Raw genomic sequence first — 23,658 nt, 5'->3', positions numbered from 1 at the left:
GGGACGAAGGAGAAAAATTTAGACTTGTGTTGATTATTGTTCGATACCGCACGTGTGCTCGTACACCCGATACCCGAACGAGCTGGCTGACGCGTTTTGCAGCGAAATGCTTGACGGATACCTTTTACGAGCGCGAGAGAGCATAACCTTTGACTCTCAAGTGCTCTTTGCAGGAAGTTGATATTGTTTAGTATCCACTTGTCGCCATGAGTCTTAGCAGGCGATACCTATACAGCGGTGATGAATCAGTGTGACAAAACAACTATACGTGTTTGATACTGCTTGCTGCTAGACGAACACTGGATACTTTTTTACGATTGTGTTTGTGTGTGTGTGAGAGAGAGAGAGAGAGAGAGAGAGAGAGAGAGAGAGAGAGAGCATGATCTTTGACTCCCGACTGCTCTAAGCGTGAACTTGATATTTTTAGTATCTACTCGGCGGCAAGAGTCTTTGCAGTCGATACCTATGCGCGGAAAAAATGGACCAGTGTGACAAAACAACGGTTCAGAGTAATCTCAAATGTAATTAACACGTGGATTCTCGGAGCCGTATACTAGATACTGCTTGTGTGAGAATCACTATGGTCATCGCTTGCACAGGAAGTCGAATGCTATTAAATGTGATAGAGCATTAATTTTAGCCGCCTTGTATCGTGCGAGAATCGTCGACGGTATCATTATTTCAGATTGTTATGCATCTTGGACCCATGAGAGCGTAGGTAATATAATACATATGAATCAGTCGATCCTCTTACCGTTTAAGTGACATTCGACGAAATTTTGATACTCGCGAATGATAAAGCTGAGGCAAAACTTATCACAGGATGTTATTTTTTGCGTTTTATACTGTTGCGCGAGTCCACACATCCCCCCACTAGCAAGACGTTTTTTATACTATATAAACCCTACGTTGATCTCAGGAGCTCAGTAGTCATGAGAGTAGTTACATTAAATCAAGAGCTCGCAAGCATGTATAACGTAGCCGAGGAGTCTTTACGCACTGTAGTGCTTCGCATCGCGGGCAATCTTCAAGCAAATAGTGTTGTTAGACGCAGGTGTACAAGAAGCTGGTGTCTACGTGTGAAACGCATAGTTGCGTGCCAATTATGCCGCGAGTTTAAACGTCTTTTACGATGCTGCGGGCCACGGAAAATTGCACAGCTTCATAGACTCATTTTAAAAAAATGCAACTTAGCTGTGCGATGCGCAGCAGAATTTTGTATGCAACACAATTTTGCGCATTTACCTGTGTTGACGCGGCTAATGACAGCATTCGAGGAGAATAATGGTGAGTACATGTTTATTGATTGCAATTTTTCTGCACTATATCGCGTTGTTATTAATAAAAATCAAACAGCGCTTGTACTTGGCAACGAGGTAAACGGTGCCACAGCTGATAGTGTCGTCTACTGCTGCGGCTACAAGCTCAGTTTCATTCACTCGCGCGCGCATACACACATTCGTAACGCTGTGTCGTCTGCTCTTGCTGTAGAACGCGTCGACTGCTACGTATGACGCGTAGTGTTTTCAAGTCGTCTGCTTCAGCGCTAGGGAAATTAGCTTCTTACATCTGTCATATTACATAGCATGCGATGCGTATCTCTCTATCATTACAGTAATATAACGTATAATTATAAAATCAAAGAATATACATCCGCTATATTCTATGACAGTGAGTATACTTTTATAAATAACTGTTTTTCTCGCTATACTTCTTGCTTTTTTATTAAAAAATGTGTAATCAAATATCGGTTAATATTTTGTTTTAATTTATTCGACATCAAAGAGATTTTAATATTCATGTGTTGTATGCATCACTACCTTCGAATACATATAACGTTTATTATAAAAAGTAAGCGCTGTATTTTTAACATAAAATTGTTTTACATTTCAGCATTAGAAAATTTATTAGCCGACATAACCTCTGATGAAGATGATGATGATATTACAGAATACACATCAAGTGAAAATGTTGAACATACGTCATCGGTGAAGATGATGATGATATTACAGAATACACATCAAGTGAAAATGTTGAACATACGTCATCGGATGAAGGTGAGGAGGAGGAGGAGGAGGAGGCAGAGAGAGAGAGGCAAGTGAGACGGAGGATACAGCGCAAGCGGGGAATGCCGTAGCCGATGTACAGTTTGTCCCGGCTGAAATGGTGGCGGTGAGCGCTGCCGATGCACACGGAGAGGAGTTGCGGGTGGGGGAGAGCGAAGCCGTAAGGAGAGAAGCAGCAGCAGCGGTGGCTGCGGCGCCTGCAGCGGTGCATCTTCAGGTGAATGAGGCGACGGAGGATGAAGGTGAAGCAGTAGAGAGAGCGCAGAATGACCACAATGCTAGAGCGGAAGAGGCTGAAGATGCACCTGCCAATAGGGATTCTCAGCGCATGGCTAATGTTGACCACCTTCTTGCCACATGTACAGAGCCAACAGCTGCTGCTAATAATATTCTATAGCGCTTGATGGAGCGAGCAGCTGATGAAAGCGAAAATATTATTGAGTATGCGCAGCATCCATGTGTCAAAAGACGGCAACAAATCCTCGACTTTTTGGCCCGGCCAGTAGAACCCGAAGAAATGCGGTACACAAGAAGAAGCGCTGGAGGATTGGTCACCGAGCATTTTTTTAACCAGGGAAATCCAAGAGATCGTCAAATTAATGAACGTGAGTATTATGCTGTATTTAAATATACATTTTTCTTGAAATAAATTCTTATTTTTAAATATTATTTAAGTTATTCGACGTGGTCTCGAAGGATTTGCTAAGTACCCCAGGGCTTTGAAACAAGATATCATGCGTATCGTAATGTATAAGAGTAAAGATAAAAATTCCATACTGTTAGACACTGAAAATTTACCTGAAGTGTTTAATCGCCTGAGACAGAGTTTTTCAGGACCACCAGAAGAATAATTTAAAAATAAGAAAGTGTAAAATAGGGTATTCAAATATTTTGTATTCAATAAATTTTTTCAGAACATAATCACTCTGACGATTCATCTTGTTCTTCTTCTACAACCATTTTTCCCTTATCTACATCATCTTCGAACACCAATACTTCTGTAGAATTGCAGGATTACGAGGCCGATGAAAGTGATTTTTCTATTCAAGTTGCTAGAGGACAAAGAAGAAGAATTGAAAATTCAAGCAGCAATAATGATGATTTGTCTGACTACGAAGAAGAGGATAATCAGCCCAGTGAGGAGAATGAGGAGGCGGAGGAGGAGATCAGCGAGGAGGATGAGGAGAGAAGCGAAACAGACGATAATATGAATTATCAAGGAGTCGATGAGGAAGGAGATGAGGATATCCAGGCTCCTGGTAATCGTTTTGATATTTTCCAACAAAATTCGCATTATATATCTAAGTATAAAATAGAAGGTAGACGTATTGTGCTAAAAATAAGATCTCCACCGAAGGATGGATCTATAAATCCGATAGTTTGGTTGGAGTTAGTTATTCGCGATATTTATTCTTATATAATTTCATTATGTAATGAAAACGACATGATTGGTGTCTCCGTTAGAAGTTTAAATTTTGCACGAGGCCCGGGTGGGTTATCTTTACGATTAGTAAATAATTTTTTTACAATGATTTATGGAATTTAATAAGCGGATTAGCTCAGAGTAATGAGGATTTTCAAATAGATGAGAGCTTTATTCTAACATTAACACTTGTTAATATACCTAATGGTGGCCGAGGTGGAAGTAGAAAGAGGATAAATGTTAACAGCTTAGCTCAGAGATCGGTTGTATCTATAAGAAATAACGATAATTTATGTTTACCAAGAGCTTTAATTGTCGGGGAGGCTTTTATGATGTATAAAAAATTCTTTTCAAACGAAGCCATTGATACTTGGAATATTGTCAGAGATAGCAGACGTGGTATGCAAAAAGAGCGCGCAAATTTCCTTACTATTAATGCAAACGTCGTAATTCCTGCAAACGGGTGCCGTATACGAGAAATAGAGACGTATCAGCGGTATTATGTTGCAAAAAATATCGCTATTGTAATATACGATAGTTTATCTTTTGGAAGTGGAGAACCACCCTTTTACGATGGAAGACCTCTGTTAAATTCAAATTCTTTTGACGTTATAAATCTTTTGTACGACGCGCGAAGGGGTCATTTCGATACAATATTAAATTTCACCGGTGCTGCACGCAATCGTTTTTTCTGCGAACATTGTAATAAAAGCTATAGATACGTAGATGAGCATAGATGCACAGCCAAATGTGACAGGTGTTTTTGTGCGCCAACGTGTAATTCTAATATAGATATTATACAGTGTATAGAATGTAACCGAGAATTTTACGGACAAATATGTTTCGACCGTCACAAAATAGATGGGTCATACAAAAAAAAAATAATAAAAAAATATGCGATGTAGTAAAAGTTTGTAATATGTGTTGCAAACGAATTAATATCTACAAGTCAAAGCACGAGTGTGGAATCAATTGGTGTAACTTATGTCGCGAAAAACATGATGTAAATCAGCTCTGTTATATTCAACCCATTGGACGTAATGTTAACGTGCAGATTAATCGTAAATCCCCAAAGAAAAACTTATTTATTTTTTATGACTTTGAGACGCATCAAGATTCTGCTTACCGTGAACATAAAGAGATAAAAATACACATTCCAAATCTATGTGTTGTACAACAGGTTTGCGATGATTGCATGGATGATGAAAATATAAATATACTATGCCATACGTGTGGTGTAAGAGAGCATATATTTCGCGATGATCCAGTTAAACAATTAATAGGTTTGACAGTACGCGAGAAAACTACCTTCGGTCAAATAATTTGTATTGCTCATAACTCTCGTGGGTTTGATGCGCAATTTATTTTGAGAGAAATCGTTGAAAATACCTCAATAGTACCGAACGTAATATTGAATGGACAAAATATAATTATGCTTCAATGCGGGCGAACAAAATTTATTGATAGCTTAAACTATTTTCACATGAAATTAAGTGCTTTACCACAAACCTTTTCTCTACCGACAGCTAGCAAAAAAGGATATTTTCCTCATCTATTCAATACTTTAGATAATCAAAATTATGTTGGCGCTTTACCCGAAGCATCGTTCTATGCGCCTAATGCCATGTCGACGTCTGAGAGGGAAAAGTTTATTGTATGGTATGAGGAGAACCGAAATACTTATGAGTTTGATTTTCAACGTGAAATACTCGATTATTACCGTATGGATGTAGAAATTTTAAGACTTGCATGCATGGCTTTTCGGAAAATTTTCATTAAGTGCGGGAATACTTGTCCGTTTACAGAGGCAACGACCATAGCTTCTGCATGCTCCATTGTGTATAGAAAAAATTTCTTACGCGAAAAAACTATCGGTATCATTCCAGCAGGTGGATATCGACCCGCTGATAATCATTCACAAAAGTCAATACAGTGGCTGTTACAGTGTGAACGTGAGATTGGTCAGGAAATCATACACGCGGGTAGAGCACGTGAATTTATGCTTCCAGAAGGGTTTCGTGTAGATGGCTATTTACCTCCGGAAAATGATAATGCTAAAGGTATTGTCTTTGAATATCAAGGCTGTTACACACACGGTTGCCCCATTTGCTTTAATAAACGACGAGATAAAATAATGTCATACGGTAGAACTATGGATGAGTCGTACGAGAATACTTTTCGGAAAATTCAAAAAATAAAAGCCCTGGGTTACGAAGTTCGAGAGATATGGGAATGTACTTTTGATCGGATAAAAGCAGATAATCGCGAAATCTACGAATATGTAACACAGCATCCTATGAGTCGTATAACGTTGAATCCGCGCGATGCTTTTTTTGGAGGTAGAACGGAGAATATAGTTACTGAGTACACGATCGGAAATAACCAAAAAATTCAATATACAGATATATGCTCTCTTTATCCGTACGTGTGTAAAAGAAGTCAATTTCCCGTAGGACATTCGCGAAATTTAATTGGTGAAGACTGCAACGAATTAACGCAGGAGAATAACAATAATCTCAACAATATTGAAGGATTAGTTAAATGTAGTATCTTACCACCGCGCAACCTGCACATTCCACTCTTACCAATTAAAATGCACGGACGTATTCTTTTTGCTCTTTGCCGCTCATGCTGCGAAGAAATGCAGCAGTGTGACTGCAATCACGAAGACCCAAAAATGCGTGAATTCACGGGCACCTGGGTTGCTGATGAGTTGCGTAAAGCTGTTGAACTCGGTTACAGTATTACGAAAATTTATATTATTTACGTAAATACTTTCTTAAAAATCAAGCAAGAGGCTAGCGGATGGCCCTCATGGTGTACTGATGAAGCAACTAAATTACAATACATTGAACAGTATAGACTCGATGAGGGTATAACTTTGGATAAAAATAATATCGAAAAAAATTCAGGGTTACGAGCTGTTGCTAAGCTCTGCTTAAATTCGTTTTGGGGTAAGTTTGGACAACGGAGTAATTTGAAACAAACTGAAGTTGTAAAATCACGTGAATCTCTTTTAAAACTTCTTACTTGTCCGGAAAGAGATGTTAATGATATACTAGCAATTAATGATGAGATACTGTACGTGAATTGGCAATACAAGGATGAGGCTGTCACTCCTGCCCCGCATACGAGTGTCGTGATTGCGGCTTACACCACTGCTCAAGCACGTTTAGAACTATATAATTACTTGAGAAGGTTGGGTGATCGTGTTCTTTATTATGACACAGATTCTTGTATATTTGTTTCGCATGACGATGCTCCGGATGAGTATAAACCTTTTATTGGCTCTAAACTAGGTGATATGACAGATGAACTTTGTGGTTATGGTGAGAATACGTATATAAGTAATTTTGTTTCGGGAGGACCAAAGTTTTATGCTTACACAGCTGTAACACCCAATAAAGATGATAAAATTGAATGTTTGTTATAACCCACCCGCAGGCTCTCTCGCACAAGCCCCTAAACACGCGCAACCCGACATACCGTCACTATAGCGCACCGCGCCAGTAGTTCCGCGCCCGGCCGCTAGGCGTCCGACGCCACCAGTTCGCCCTCCCTATAGTGGGAGAGCGTTCCGGGGGGCATATAGAGGCGCCGGGCCCGGCGCTAAAGCATCCCCCCCTCCGATCAGATTCCGGATCTAGTATTGGAGCACGGTGCCTAGGCAACCTGCACAGCTTACCAGAACACGGAAATAAATCTGATTTTTGTTTACGAATAAATTACTCTCGTAATTATTTCGCCTCCCCCTCCTTCTCGCATGCCGAGACCATCTTACGCAGCCTTACGGGCCGAATTGGAGCTCACTCGGCTCTATCTCACTCAGGCCCATCGGGCAGGAGTTTTGGAACGGCAACGTCGGCCTCCGCCAGGAGTCGACGCCGCCACTCAGACCGAGCCGACGAGCGCCCATCAAGACTGTGCTACCCAGGTGGATTGGCCTCCTCCGTCTCCGCCGCAACAGCCTGCTCCCGAGCCTGCAGTCGACGTTATCTGCGCCGAGTGGCCGGAGCACGTGGAACTGGTGGACACGTCCGCTCGCCCTGCCTCTCCTGACTTCCGAGCGCTCTTGGCGGCTCCTCCGACCGATTGTCCGCAACGAGCTCCTCAGGACTCCGCTGCGACTTCCACCGAGGAAGAAGGCGGCTCACGCCCCTCATCCTCCGGTGTCCTTAGCCGAGGGAAAGATAGCTGAGGCGTCCATTGATCTAACGATCACCGACTAAAGCGCTCCGCGCCTCTTAGTCATTTTTGAGTGGACCGATCCCTCTTTGGGATTGGCCCCGCAATAAATACAAACACAAAGCTCCTCGGAGCTCCCCCTTTCCCCTTATACGAAACTGGGTGGTGCAGCCTTCACCGGGTTGGGCGGCCCTCCCTCGTCCAGACTCGCTCCAAGAGTCGACCTAGAGAGGTCCGAGCAGTGTCCGCTCTCTAGGCAACGAAGAAGCCAAGGACAAGGAACCTCAGCAGGCCTCCTCGCCTGTCTACCTGCTGTCTCGCCGCCTGCCTGAGATCAGGCCCTCCTTCACTCCGCTCTTCAGAGAGAGAGAGAGCCTCACGAGCACCAGCAGTTCTGCAGCAGCGCACACATCTCTCCCTCCGCTCGCCCGCTCTTTTGGGCCACCCCAACAAGCCCGCTTACATCAAGTGGCGGCCCGAACGTGGGGCCTGACATCGTCAGCTGTGGTCTGAGATCACAGGCGAACTCATGACCGACGGAGCCATCAGGGCACGAACCAGAGGCGTTAGTCGCCCACACACCAACATCAACTCCCGGCCGATCATCATCCCTTCGAGAACTCCTCGATACCGCTTCACCATTGACTTCCGACAACTCAATGCCCGTACAGCATTCACCGGTCAAGAGACCTATCACCCGCTCACAAGCACTACTTCTGCGAGTAGAGAATAACGCAGTGGCGCCCAATCCCAGTAACAGCTCAAGTGACAACGAAAGCTCCAACCAAGAAGAGCGATCTCCATCACCTGAGCGCACGCCAGAACCACAGAACGAGAGCAACGCGTCAGACGTCGCACAGAGCGAAGAAGGCGCCCCAGGCGACGCGCTAGACGACGCTCCCATACCTAAAAGAAATCCGCCCGACATGGATAACGCAGGGAACAACGGAGGCAACGATGCCTCAGAGGCCTACCACCCGCAATGCAAAACTGGAACGCCTTCTGCCAGGCTTTGTACGGTCACAGACCACCTCTCCCTGAATTTAAAGGCCTTGGGCATGAAGACCCACAGCGCTACCTTCGCAAGTGCGAAGAATATATCGAATCCTACCAGATCCCGGAGGGTCAAAGGACGAGTGTCATAGAGAAGGGTTTGCGCGGAGACGCAGACGAATGGTGGCAATGCTACAAAACCCTTGATTTTGACTGGCCACGTTTTAGAGAGCTTCTCACAAATCGCTTCGACAGCGACGCCATCAAGGGAGAACTGATCGCTCAGCTCTACTCCAAGAAGCAAGGCGACAAGGAATCCGTAGGAGCCTTCCTACAGGAAAAATACTTGCTCTTTCAACGGGTCAGACCGAATGAGACCGAGGCAAACAAGGTCAGCACCCTGGTCAACCTCGTCAAACCATCTCTCCGCAAGACCCTGCGCCCCGTTACGCTCGTCGACTTCGCGGACCTTCTAAACAGGTCCCTACAGGCCGAAAGGGACGAAGGAGAAGAAACGCAGAACAAACTAAAGGCAACCAAACCCGTCGTCAGCGACAACAAACCCGCCTCCCAAAACTCCGACAAAAAGACGACGCTTCCACAGTGCTGGCATTGCCCTGAGCGGCACTTCCACAAAGACTGCGCCGTTTACCAAGCCAAACGAGGAAGCCAGTCGGAAAACTGGCGCAAGGCGGCGCACAAACCGGCGTCCGACGCCACCAACTCGAACGACCGGAAGTAAGCTGCTTCGGCAGATCCGAACAGCTCCCGCGCATAAAAGTCAAGCTTCAAGGAGAGGAGATAATAGCACTTGTGGATACCGCAGCCTCCGCCAACGTGATAAAATCATCTCTCTTGCCCGCCGGCCAGCACGTAAGGCAGCGCTCGACGAGTTGTCAGCTGGCAGGCGAAGGCACAAAGCTCACAATGACCGGCGAAAACGATCTCAAGATAGAGATTCAGGGAGCAATTTTCAATTTACACACACACGTATCCCCTGATATACGACACTCACTAGTGCTCGGATTACCCTGGTTAAAGAAGGAAGAATGCGTGGTGGACCTCACACAAGATGTTGTCTATCTCGGGCAACAGATCCGCATCACGGCACCACTCACGCATTGCGCGCCTCGGGAACAACCAGCCCTCATCAACATTGGTGAACTGCATCACGGCCTCACAAGAGGCGATCTCACACGCCTACTCCAACTCTTGAAAGAGCACAGTGTCGTGTTTGCACAGGATGGTCAAAAACTTCCACGAACGAGGACAGTCAAACACGTCATAAACGTGGCCACCGAAAAGCCTTTTAGGCTACCCCCACACCGGGAATCCGAGACGAAGCAAAAGGAAATTGACAAACAAATAAAGGAGATGCTAGCGAGCGACGTCATCGAAAGAGCGACCTCACCCTATTGCTCGCCGATCGTCCTGCCTAAGAAGAAGGACGGGCGATATCGCTTCTGCATCGACTACCGCCGGCTCAACGGCATTACTACAGACGCAGCACAACCAGTCCCTCACATCGCTGACGCGCTCAAGGATCTAGGCGACGCCAGCATCTTCACATCGATCGATCTGAAGAGCGGGTACTGGCAAATCCCAATGGACCCAGCTTCCAAAAAATACACAGCATTTTCAACAGCCTCTGGCGGCTGCTACCAGTTCAATGTCATGCCATTTGGCCTTAAGGCAGCCACGGGAACTTTCCAACAGCTCATGAGCCAAGAAGTACTAGTCGGATACCTCCACGTTTTCTGCTTAGTCTACTTGGACGATATCATAGTCTACTCCCGAAGCCTCGACGACCATTTTGTCCACGTAGCTAAGGTTCTGGAAAGACTACGCATACACAACCTGACGGCTGCTTTAGAAAAGTGTCGCTTCGCCGTGGATCGTCTCGAATACCTCGGACACGTCATCACGAGCAAAGGCAACGAGGCCAAGCCAGAACACGTGCAAAAAATCGCCGAAGCGCCAGTCCCCACCACACGAAAACAGCTCCAATCATTTCTTGGCACATGCAACTGGCTACGGGAATACGTCCCTGGCTATGCCGAAATCGCCGCTCCATTAACCGACTTGACCACGGGCAAATCGGGTTTCCGATGGAACGCACGAGCGCAGCAAGCTTTCGAGAAGCTTAAAGAAGAACTTCAGAAACCGCTCAAACTCAGTCGACCACACCCAGGCTGGCCCTATATTCTTCAAACAGACGCCAGCGCCAAAGGCATGGGTGCCGTCCTTTATCAGGAACGACCTGACGGCAGTCGTGGCATCATCAGCTACGCCAGCGCCAAGTTCAATCCAACCGAATCACGCTACCACAGCAACGAGCAAGAGTGCCTCGCGGCAGTCTGGGCCATCAAGCGCTATCGGCATCTGCTTGATAACCAACCGTTCACGCTACGAACAGACAACAAAGGTTTGACTTGGCTGCGCACCTTTAAGGACACGAGAGACAAGCTGAGGAGATGGGCATTGCTCCTACAAGAGTTCGACCCTAAGATTGAGCACTGCCCCGGAAAATCCAACCAGCTTGCCGACTTTCTCTCTCGCAACCCAGCCGACGAAACCACCGAGGGTGTCGACGATTACGAAAGACTCCTGCCGCCTAAGAGCGCCCCTGTCAGTTCCGAAAAACACCTGAGCATAAACCTCATCGAGAGCACCACGCCTCTTATCGACGAGATTCAGGCAGCGCAGCAAGCAGACCAGCACTGCACCAAGCTGGCAAAGAAGCTGCTAAAAGATGGAGCCGCAACCCAGGACGAAGCGTCCAAACACAAGATCGAGAACGAAATTCTCTGGATACGCGACACGGAGAAGTCCGACTGGAAAATCCTCGTTCCTCAAGCGCTGACTCCGCGAATTCTCCACGAACACCACGACTCGGTGTACGCCGGTCACCCCGGATCCGACGAAACCCTCAGAGCCGTCCAGCAACTATACTGGTGGCCCAGGATGAGAGACGACGTGAGAAATCACGTTCGCCAGTGCATGCTCTGCGCCTGCCACAAGAGTAGAGCCACTTCCTCAGGTCCAATGCGGCCACACCAACCCACAAAACCATGGGACACGATTGCCGTCGACCTCATGGGACCATACCCGCTCACAGCGAAGAAGCGACGCTTCATCTTCGTCATCACCGACCTGTTCTCTCGGTGGACCGAGGCATTTGCGCTCGGCTCCTCCGACGCCAGCCGACTCACCAAGATCCTCGAGGAGGAAGTTTTCTCCCGCTGGGGGTACCCACGGGCTATCCTGTCCGACAACGGCCCTCAGTTCACTAGCAAAGCCTGGGAAAGCGCATGCGAGCGTTGGGAAGCACAGCTCTGGACGACTGCCATCTACCACCCACAAGCCAACCCAACCGAACGAAGGAACCAGGAGATAAAGAAAGGACTCCGAGTCCACCTACACGGACGCCGACATAAAGACTGGGACACACAGTTGCCCAAAATCCTCTATCAGCTACGCAACCGGCGCAACGCCGCCACCGGACTCACTCCCGCAGAGCTGCTCATGGGCCGAGTGCTCTCGCGACCAGGGGACTAGAGGATTCCTCAGGCAAAGAACCCTCCCCCCACCCTACAAGAGCGCACTGCAGCCGCCCTGGCCAGTCAAGGCCAGTACCAGCAGAAGTACGCCAAACCCCCGCATGCGGATTCAAGGTCGGCGACCTCGTCCACATACGGAACCACCCTCTGTCAAAAGCGGCAGAAGGTTTCCACGCCGGCTTCGCCCAGAAATGGGAAGGCCCGTACCGCGTGACCCACCAACTCAGCAGCGACATCTTCATGGTAGACAAGGACGGCAGTCCCACGAAAGTCTACTCCAAGGAGCTGCAACCCTTCCACGGCCAGCAAGCAGCTGACCACACCCCATCGGCACCACAGACGTCGTTACGCCCCCCTGACGGGCACACGTCTTCCGCCACAACTCCTCGTAGAGCTCACGAGGACACCCAACCATTCAACGCCCCCACCGACGGCGGGCAACCCATCACACATTCGAGCGCCCGGACGGACGCTCAACCCGAGGACATCCAGGAGGATGCTCCACTCACAGACGATCAGCCCAAAGCCCCGTCTACAGGCACCCAGGAGGGAGCCACTCCTAGCAGCAGCCAGGAAACCGCCGCTCCAAGGAGCAGCACCGAGGACGACGACGAATCGCACCCGCGATACAACCTTCGTCAACGGAAGAAAGTGAATTACCGTGTCTAAATACACGATGATAAAAACACTCAGTGAAGTGGTAGCCAAGACTGCGGTTAAGTGAATTAGTGTTTAAGTGAATTTAATTGCGAGATAATAATTTTAAGGGCGCCCTATTAGGTTAAGGTCTTTGTAAAAAAAAAAAAGAGCGTGCGAACTTAGGTTAAATTTTATCTGTAAACAGCTGTCGCGAAACATATTTTTATATATACGTTAAGTTCCGATCTACCTACGCCGATCACAAATAATAATAATAACAATAATTAATGTAGTGCAAGTTGCCAGGCCCTAAAGCATCCCCCCCTCCGATCAGATTCCGGATCTAGTATTGGAGCACGGTGCCTAGGCAACCTGCACAGCTTACCAGAACACGGAAATAAATCTGATTTTTGTTTACGAATAAATTACTCTCGTAATTATTTCGCCTCCCCCTCCTTCTCGCATGCCGAGACCATCTTACGCAGCCTTACGGGCCGAATTGGAGCTCACTCGGCTCTATCTCACTCAGGCCCATCGGGCAGGAGTTTTGGAACGGCAACGTCGGCCTCCGCCAGGAGTCGACGCCGCCACTCAGACCGAGCCGACGAGCGCCCATCAAGACTGTGCTACCCAGGTGGATTGGCCTCCTCCGTCTCCGCCGCAACAGCCTGCTCCCGAGCCTGCAGTCGACGTTATCTGCGCCGAGTGGCCGGAGCACGTGGAACTGGTGGACACGTCCGCTCGCCCTGCCTCTCCTGACTTCCGAGCGCTCTTGGCGGCTCCTCCGACAGACCCGCCCCCAGCCGCTCTTCCACGGCTGAGCATCATCAGCAGGAAGATAGCAGCGGGCCAAGCCGCTCGGCCAGAGTCCCGCAAGGTCTTGCTGGTCTCCCCGACCAAACGGAAGGCGTCGCCCTCGCCAGCCGTCAGGAAGCGGACCGCCCCGCAAAAACCCGGGATCCCGAAGCCTAAGATTGTCCGCAACGAGCTCTTCAGGACTCCGCTGCGACTTCCACCGAGGAAGAAGGCGGCTCACGCCCCTCATCCTCCGGTGTCCTTAGCCGAGGGAAAGATAGCTGAGGCGGCCATTGATCTAACGATCACCGACTAAAGCGCTCCGCGCCTCTTAGTCATTTTTGAGTGGACCGATCCCTCTTTGGGATTGGCCCCGCAATAAATACAAACACAAAGCTCCTCGGAGCTCCCCCTTTCCCCTTATACGAAACTGGGTGGTGCAGCCTTCACCGGGATGGGCGGCCCTCCCTCGTCCAGACTCGCTCCAAGAGTCGACCTAGAGAGGTCCGAGCAGTGTCCGCTCTCTAGGCAACGAAGAAGCCAAGGACAAGGAACCTCAGCAGGCCTCCTCGCCTGTCTACCTGCTGTCTCGCCGCCTGCCTGAGATCAGGCCCTCCTTCACTCCGCTCTTCAGAGAGAGAGAGAGAGCCTCACGAGCACCAGCAGTTCTGCAGCAGCGCACACATCTCTCCCTCCGCTCGCCCACTCTTTTGGGCCACCCCAACAAGCCCGCTTACATCATGTTGTAAAGTAAAAGGTATCTCATTAAACTTCTCAAACGGTGTAAAAATTAATTTTGATAGCATTAAGAATTTGATTAACGATGCCTTTGCAAACGAAGATCACGAATCTGAAAAAATGAATGATGAATGTAGTAAAATAATCTTAAAATTCAAAGCTATCAGAAGAACTAAAATGCATGAAGTTGTAACGCGTGAGGAATCGAAAACATGTTGTGTTGTATTGAAAAAACGACGATACCTTACGTCACGTAAGTCTCTACCTTTTGGATATAAGAATAATTAACTTTTTGGGTGTATTTATTGTAAATAAAAATAAACACAAATTTTTATATAATTTCCTTATTTTTCCATTTAAAAGATCCCACAAGATAACACATTTTTATATCCTCAGAATAGCTTCTGTCATCGAAGAGAACGCTTCTTATGGAAATTTAGCTCATTTTAACGCATAATTCACCTTACTCGTGGTGTTATTTAGCTTATTGGACACGAATATCAGCTTAAACAGCGGTAATAACAGCTTGTGATTCAGCACACGTAAAATTAGCTTATTTTTACGTGTGCCGCGCCGCGCCGCCGCCGCCGACCGTCCGCATGCCATAAGCTTATTTTAAGGAAAATCTCTCGTGTGTGTGTGTGTGTGTGTGTGTGTGTGAGAGACAGAGAGAGAGAGAGAGTACTCGGCGAAATGGATATACGATTCAAACATCCGTTTACGTGTATCGTTAGCGGACCCACGGGATGTGGTAAAATAGTTTTTGTCAAAAGGTTTCTTCGACATCTTCCACTCATGTGCAGTGTAACTTTTGATCGGATATTACTCTATTATGCCGAGTGGCAGTCTACGTATGAGACAGACTTTGTTCCAGGAGGCATAAGTAGGGAGAGTAGAAAAAAAATTGTTGAATTTCACGAGGGATTACCTCAGCCTTCAGATTATTCTCAAGACAATGAAAAGAAAAAATTATTAATTATCGATGATTTAATGAGAGAATCTTCGAATAACATTATTCTCGATTTATTTACAAAGGGAAGTCATCATAAGAATCTTTTGTTGGATTTGAAACAGTCGACCGAGGATGAATTTCGTTTCCGTACCTCTGTTTTTCCCGATGATAAATTGAGTTACGCATATGTACCGAAGAAGAATAAGAAATTCCGATAAAAGTAGAGGATTCTATGATTAAAGCTTCAGTCTGATTGAAACAATGGCAGGGAGAGGACAGTCTGCGAGAACCGATAGTCGTAGACGATGTAGAAGACAGCGTGGAGGTGGTGCTGCTGCTGCTGCTACTGAAGAAGAAGAAGAAGAAGATACAAGGTGTGGATGCCTACCAAAGCATTTTACAAAAAAGTGTGTTGCAGTATTGAATGCTCTTTGTCATGCAGATAGTCAACAGCGCTTAGCACTGTTACGTGTAGCTGATAAAAAACTCATTAAAAGCATATGCGAGTACGTGTTAAATTTAACGCGTTAAAATAAAAAACTCACACAAGTCAAAGTTAAAAAAACATAAAAGTGTTTTGAGAAAATTATTAAATAAATCCAGTAGTAATAACAGTGAAAAAGAGTGGAAAAAAAAGAAACGCTTCCTTATTCAAAACGGTTGTGCTTTTTTACCAATGTTACTTGCACCAATTATAGGTGCACTTGTGTCAAAAATATTTGGAGTCTCTGGAAATTAAAATATGGAGAACGCTCGTAAAATAGTCATTGTACCAGAGGAAACATACGAGAGAGTAACGAAGCAACAGCATCAACAACAACAACAACAACAACAACATATAGTAGAAGAGTCGAGTAATGCTTTAGAGCCAACGATACAGACAAAGGGTGATAATTTAAGTCGTCTCGATGCTGAGATGCACGATATACTTTTCTCAAAAAGTATCACCGATGAACGTGAAAAATGTCAAAAATATTTACAAATTTAAAGAAGATATCTTCATTTTAAAAATTTGGAACTTCAGGAACTTTTATCAGATGCAAATATACTTGATGTAGAGCATGAAAATGAAGATATATCGAGTCCATTGCCCGATGAAGCGATACTTGCAAGCATTTCCAAGGGTTATGTGAGAAAAGCACGTTTATTGCTTCAACATTGGAAATCAGCATCGCATTGTATTAAATGGGATAATTCAGGTACAGTTAGCATTGATGATAAAGCTATACCACACTCAAATATTATAGATTTACTAGAAGACGTGGTACGGAGTAGACCTGTTGAAGAACCTGTAGGAAGATTTCAATTAGCTAATTTTATAGCAACAACTGACACTCCATCCAAATTAATAAGTAATCCAGAGGTGATAAAAATTAGTGAAAGTTTGAAACGTGCATTAAACAAAATTCCTTCAACCAAGAGAAATAATTCCGAGAGCGTTCAGACTTTGGAACAAGGTACTAGACTCGCGGCCGCACAACGCTATAGTGCACGTTTGAATAAGAAAAAATCCATACCGCAAAAAGCAGACGACTAGTGGCTGGCTTATAAAATTTAACATGTCTTATGAAAATCAATACTTTGACACTAGACACGAGACTGGATACGCCGGTGCACGTAATCTGTTACGAATCAGTGGTAAAAATAAGAAGAAGAAAAGCGAGATTAATGAGTGGTTAAGTAATCAAGATGCATACACACTACACAAACCTATTAGACGAAAATTTCCTAGATTGATGTACAATGTCACTAATGTGGATGATTGTTGGGAAATGGATTTGTGTGACATGCAATCTCTCAAAACGTATAACGATAATTTTGCGTATTTACTTGTAGGCATAGATGTTCTCAGTAAATATGCTTGGGTCGAGCCTTTACGTGACAAAAGTACAAAAAGTGTTGTAGCTGCTTTCGACAAAATCTTAAAAAGAGCCGATGGGCGACGCCCAATTCTTATACAAACTGATCGAGGCAAAGAGTTTGTCGGATCAGATTTTCAAAATTATTTAAAACAACACAAGATTAATTTTCGAGTAGCAAGTAATCCCAATGTTAAAGCAGCCGTCGTCGAGCGTCTAAATCGCACGCTCAAAGAACGTATGTTCAGATATTTTACTCACAAAAATACTCATAGGTATATCGATGTTATTGAAAATATCGTTTACGCGTATAATCACACTATGCATAGTGGTACTAAAATGGTTCCGGCAGTTGTAAATATTCGTAATGCAGTTGTGGCAAGAAAAAATTTAGAAAAAAGAGCTCTTAGTCAGAGAAAAAAGTCTAGAGCACATATATACAGCGTGGGTGATCATGTTCGCATCAGTCGGTTGAAAGGCACCTTCGATAAAGGTTACGAAAAGAATTACAGTGAAGAGATCTTTAAGATTACCCGTGTCTCACGTCGTCAAAATCTCTTCACCTATGAATTGACTGATTTAGAAGGTGAAATAATCGACGGATTTTTTTATCCCGAAGAACTAGCTCGAGTTGGTGATGATCGTTTGTCACAAAATGAGGAATTCAAAGTGGAACGTGTGATCAAGAGTAGGGGACGTGGTGTTAAAAAACAAGTTTTTGTAAAGTGGCTTGGCTATCCTGATAAATTTAATTCATGGATTAAAGCAAACGAAATCGTTACACTTTAAACATGGCTGAGGACGAATTTTATTTGATATTACCGAGTAACAGTAGTATGAAATATTTTTCTGAAAATACAACATCTTGCTTCACCACACACTTATCGCACGAAGTACGTCTGCATGGTAAGTGGAGTGTTGCTCTCACGGAAATCAGCATACCATGCACGATGATGCATATTCAGAAACGCGAATGTAATATAAAGTTTGTTAACGGACGTAGAATAGCAGTTGCAAGAAAGAGAGACATATCTGAATATTTACCGGAATGGACAAACGACATTGCCATATTTCCACCAGGTGTTTACGAGAATCTCAACAATCTCACAAAAGCTATAAACAATATACCTGAATCTCACTTACGTATTGAACAGGCAAAGAAAAAAAGTGGTTATTACAATTTACATAAAAAGTGTGAATGTAAGGAAACTCATTTTTTCAGCTTGAGCGAAAAGGTCAAACGTATATTTGGCTTTGAGAATGAAAAATATAGAAATCAGGAATTTATACCTATGATTCCATCTATAGAGTCGAAAAAAATTTCAACATTGGTAGGAAACAGATCTGGTTGTTTGGCAAGAGCGATAGCTGATCAATTTTTCGTTTACTCAGATATTTGTATTCCGCACACAGTCGGTGACGTCCAAGCATCCCTTTTACGCATAGTAACACTCGATAATTCAAAATATAAATTTGGTGCGAGAGTGGTCAAACAATTTGCACCGGGAATTTAACTACCTTTGTTAAATAACACATTTCAGAATATAATAATAGATATAAGAGATGAAAATGGGAATCATATACCATTCGAGTACGGGACGTTGACCGTAACACTACATTTCAAGCGCATTCTCTGAGAAAAAAATGGCTTACTACGCAGAATACTATGCCGATCAAATCGGTGGTGGTGATGGTGGAGGAGGAGGAGGAGGAGTACGTCTAGTGTTTGCAGGTTCAACTTATCAGCGAGGTCATGGTGGAATCGGCAGCTTTTTGAGTGGATTATTTCGAAGAGTTTTACCTTACATTACGAGTGGTGCTAAAGCCGTTGGAAAAGAAGCTATCAGAGCAGGAATGCATGTACTAGATGATGTGAGAAATCATGGAATCAATTTTAAACAAGCTGTAAATATGCGCATGCGTGAGTCCGGTAAAAATCTTAAGCATAAAGCCACTGATAAAATTGCCGCTATGATGAAGGGATCAGGATATAAGATACGCGCTAAAAAGCGGAAGCGTCAATTGTCCAAGAACAGTTCAGCTGTACGCATCAGCAGTAAAAGTGGCCGTGTAAAGAAGAAGAAGAAGAAGAAGAAGAGCCGTATCAGTGTTCGCAAATCTACGAAAAAGAAAGCGGGTAAGAATAAGCCAAGGAAGAAGAGAAAACAACGCAGTGTGAGCGATATTTTTGGATCTACATAGACATTATTTAATATGGCTTTTCTACACTCAAACTCATGCGAATGCATGAAATCAGAATTAGATTTATTTACATTACCACCTACACAGACTTCGGTGGAAAGATCTCAATTTATACATTATAAACCAGTTTCTTCGCTAACAGACGATGGACCGTTGGAATTCGTCGTTCCAGCTGGTAGTGATTATCTCGATCTTGCACACACAATGCTAAGCATTCGTATGCAAATAGAACCAAATGTTGAAATAACAGAAGCAGCTAAAGCTACAGAGTATCCGAAGGTAGTAGCAATAAATAACACGTTACATTCGCTATTTAACCAAAAAGACGTTTTCTTTAATCAAAAATTGGTTTTACCACCAAACAATGCTTATCCTTATCGAGCTTACATCGAAACACTGTTAAATTATTCAAAGAGTAGTATGGAATCACATCTCACGAGTGGACTCTGGTATGCGGATACCCCTGGAAAATGGGCAGCGCCTCCCAATACCAAGCGTACTGATGTAAATGCAAATATTGGTCAGTGTAACCGTCAGTATTTTACCCATAATGGTAAAACTGTCGATTTACTCGGTCATTTGCATTGCGATGTTTTTAATCAAAATACATTTCTGTTAAATGGTGTTGAACTGCGATTACGATTGGTTAGGAGTAAGGATGCTTTTTGTTTGATGGATTTTACAGATGACGATAAATTTACTATACGTATTAAGGAAGCTTCACTGATTGTTCGTCGAATTAAAATAAGTCCAGGTGTTATACTAGCTCATGCTAATGCACTTACAAAAATCACTGCTAAATACCCAATCAATCGTGTGGAGGTGAAAGCATTTACAATGCATAGAGGTATTCTTGGCGATACACTGGACAACGTTATTCTCGGTCAAATACCCAAATGAATAATCATTGGATTTGTGGATAACAAGGCATTCAATGGAAATAGAAAGTTTAATCCATTTAATTTCCAACATTTTAATATAAACTATATTTCTCTTTATGTGAATGGTGTCCAGATTCCCAGAAAACCATTGCAGCCTCGATTTACGGGTAAAAGTCAATTATTTATCGACTCGTTTCATACACTATATTCTGGGACTGGAACTCATTTTCTAAACGAAGCATTAATTATCTCACGATCGGACTACGATGAAGGGTATACATTATTTGCTTTTGATCTAACGCCTGATTTATCAGCAAATTCAGTTTTTTATTGGAATTTAATCAAGCACGGTAGTGTTCGTGTAGAGGTAAAATTTGAAAGAGCACTTGAATTTACAATCAATTGTATAATTTACGCCGAATACGACAATGCCTTGGAAATAGATTCAAGTAGACAAATAATAACGGATTTTAATGCATAATACCGTTAAAGCGATGGAAAAGTAAGAGGAGAAGGTGGAGAAGGAGAAGAGGGATGGGGAAAGAAGCAACAGCAGCGCCTCTATGCTATAGATGAGCAAAAAAGCTAAACGTCATACTCTCAGTGACGTTTGAGAAGTGAGCGAGTTTGGATCGACTGTGTAAATTTTTATAGTATCATGGATTACGTTATCAATATTCAGGGTTTGAGAGATCGTAACAACAAATTTATACCTAAAGAAGTTGGTGTACTTGGTTTAGAGCACAGAAGCGTCCAACATTGGATAGTTAAGGAACCCCATAGATTTGAAGAACTTGCAACTGGACTTAAAAGAACTAACGACTACATCTCTAATTATTTTCATGGAATTCGTTGGCATGAAGGTGACATCACCATTGAACAACTACAGTATCATTTACAACAAATAGCCAAAGTGGCTATACGTATTTTTACACGCGGTCATGACAATTGGAGATTCCTGGAGACTGTAATGTGTCGAGAAGTTGTGAACGTTGAAGAAATGTATGCCCCGAATTTTGACGAATTGAAAATAAATTATTCAGGTAACTTCATGCGTTTAAATCATGGCATTCAAGGTATAAACTCCAGTCGCGATTGTGCTCTCAATCATGCATATGTGCTACGAAAGTGGTTACACTCTATAGCTGAAGGTATAACGCAAGATTCTGCACAGAAATTGAGTGATGCATTGTACTGCAAACTAAACTCGCGGATACGTACAGCTACTTCTTCGTCTATTTACGCGACACACGAAGAGGACGTAGTCGATCATTGCTGAAATAATAATAATAATAGAATGAATACACAAGAATTAATAAAAGCTCTTGACCCGTTAACCGTCAAGACAGTTGGCGTGTATTCTGCGGATAGAATTCCAAACGTTTTGGAATACCCCGCGGCCATCATAGCTAATACAGATGATCACACGAAGAAAGGAACACATTGGATTGCTATCTACATAGACTCAAACGGTTATGGAACATACTTTGACCGTTACGGACTACCACAAATGTCCCAACATCATCTTAAACGACTCAAAAGAAATTGCAAGCGGTATCAGTGGAATAAAAAAAAGTTGCAAAGTTTTGATTCACAGGTGTGTGGCCAGTATTGTGTTATGTTCCTTTACCATATGGTTAGGCTACCTAACTTACGCACGTTTTGTCATAAGTTCTCGCGAGATTCACGAAAAAATGATGACGTAGTTGTATCGTTCTATAAAAAGCTGTTACGAAATAATAATCATCGTGTACGCTCGAAAGATGTTAGGAGGTTTGGAAGTGAAGCCTCGCGCGGGTGGGGGGTAAAATGTATAAAAGAGCTTGAAGAGTGAGGAGCTCCATCAGTTCTTTCGTGAAAGTTTGAGAGATCGTTTGCTAAGTGTAACTCTGTATATTGTGCCTCTTGTTTTTCGTACCATGGCCCAATCAAGTGTCAGTGCTCCATCTCGTGTGCAGAACGTTCTGCCAAATATGCTGCTCTCCACGTCCTACGCCATTAATAAGTCAAACTCGAAACGCGTTACTATTGGCTTAGAAAGTTACCAGGGAAGCTATCGACCAGTGGTGAAATTCTCAACGTCTACAACATGTTTTAAATCCGTCAAATTTGATGCATCTGGCTGGAAGGTCTTCAAGAATTACTTTGATCTTATAAATTGCTATTTCCAAGATACGTACAGATTCCAAAGTGAATACGCTCGACCAACGAAGGTGTACATGGAAAATCATGATCTGATTTTTACTTCTTCATGCAATACCAAATCCATATTGATAGAAGAAAGACCTGTCGGAACATCCATCTTTCCAAATCTTTTGATTGACTAAGAAAACGATGATGTACTGCATACAGTTAGTGCTTCCCATTTCAATGACTGCACTGGTGCTGCTGCTGCTGCTGCTACTGTTACTGATGGTGAGAATCTACGTCATCAACCACCACGAGCAAAGAAACAAAAAACAGCTTATCATCAACCATCGATATGCATGCAGCAAGTCACTTTTGACGGGTTAAAAATTGTCACACAGTGTATTGACGAACGTATGAGTAAACTTGAAGAGTGTGTTGATAAAGTGAATGAAATTGTTTCTCATATTAAGAAGTTTATAATTGACTGTATTAAAAACGATGGTATTCAGAAAGACCCTAATTCTTTACTAAAGACGTATGAGATGTTTCAACAATATTATACTTTATACACTGAAAATATTAAAATTAAAATTCACGACAAGTTTAAAGATACTATTGAGGAAATAATTTTAAATATAATCTTATGTGAAATAGCTGCTTTTCAATTGTTTGATATATATAAAGACATTTATACTGACATAATTAAAGTATAAATATACATGCTATTTTTTGTCATTACGCTTTGTACATATGTCTTCCTATCTGTAATAAACCAGAAAATATTAAAATATTCACTTTTTGTGACATCATCTAAACCTCCCACCCTACTGCCACTCCTTACGACTCTCTATAAATATCAACTGTGCATAAGTATGTTCTCATTGCTTCGCGTACACTTGACGGGTCATAATCGTAATATAGACAAACACAATATGGAGAAGAAGAAGAAAGAAGGTTCAGGTCGAGAGGAAGTGAAATATAAACCGGCTTCTGGATTCCAAAAGTATCTACCTCAATATTCTTCCAATACTGGATCATTCCTCTAAAAAAGAAGGGTACAGGAGTTATTGTCCTGACAAGGAAGCAAATAAAGATTCCAAATATCAAGGACACAACAACACTGATTGAGGATAGCAACAATAAAGTCTTATTCTAAGACTTTTATTTATCAATTAAAATCGGTCCTTTTTAGGACCACAATATTTCTATAAACGTACTACAAACTCATCATACAT

General features: G+C 43.6%; 2 protein-coding genes across 8 annotated transcripts in view; one reads left to right on the top strand and one right to left on the bottom strand.

The window, feature by feature from the left end:
- The window catches only part of LOC116416688, a 31,069-nt gene that overhangs the window by 3,393 nt on the left and 4,018 nt on the right, over nucleotides 1–23,658 (bottom strand). The gene's annotated exons all lie outside the window — the stretch shown is intronic.
- On the top strand, nucleotides 2,306–5,748 carry LOC116416686. The gene is made up of 2 exons (XM_031925886.2): nucleotides 2,306–2,671; nucleotides 2,981–5,748. The coding sequence occupies exons 1-2, from the start codon at nucleotides 2,470–2,472 to the stop codon at nucleotides 3,610–3,612; spliced, it is 834 nt and encodes a 277-aa protein (XP_031781746.1). The 5' UTR covers nucleotides 2,306–2,469; the 3' UTR covers nucleotides 3,613–5,748.

This window comes from Nasonia vitripennis, assembly GCF_009193385.2.
Source record: "Nasonia vitripennis strain AsymCx chromosome 3 unlocalized genomic scaffold, Nvit_psr_1.1 chr3_random0005, whole genome shotgun sequence".
NCBI classification, from domain to species: Eukaryota; Metazoa; Arthropoda; class Insecta; order Hymenoptera; family Pteromalidae; genus Nasonia; species Nasonia vitripennis.
This window is presented reverse-complemented; position numbering and strand designations above follow the sequence as displayed.

Excerpts from the sequence above, each read along its gene's own strand:
- LOC116416686 (XM_031925886.2), top strand. The coding sequence starts at position 2,470 with ATGGAGCGAGCAGCTGATGAAAGCGAAAATATTATTGAGTATGCGCAG. Across the intron at positions 2,672-2,980 it reads AGATCGTCAAATTAATGAAC|AACATAATCACTCTGACGAT; the intron begins GTGAGTATTATG and ends AAATTTTTTCAG.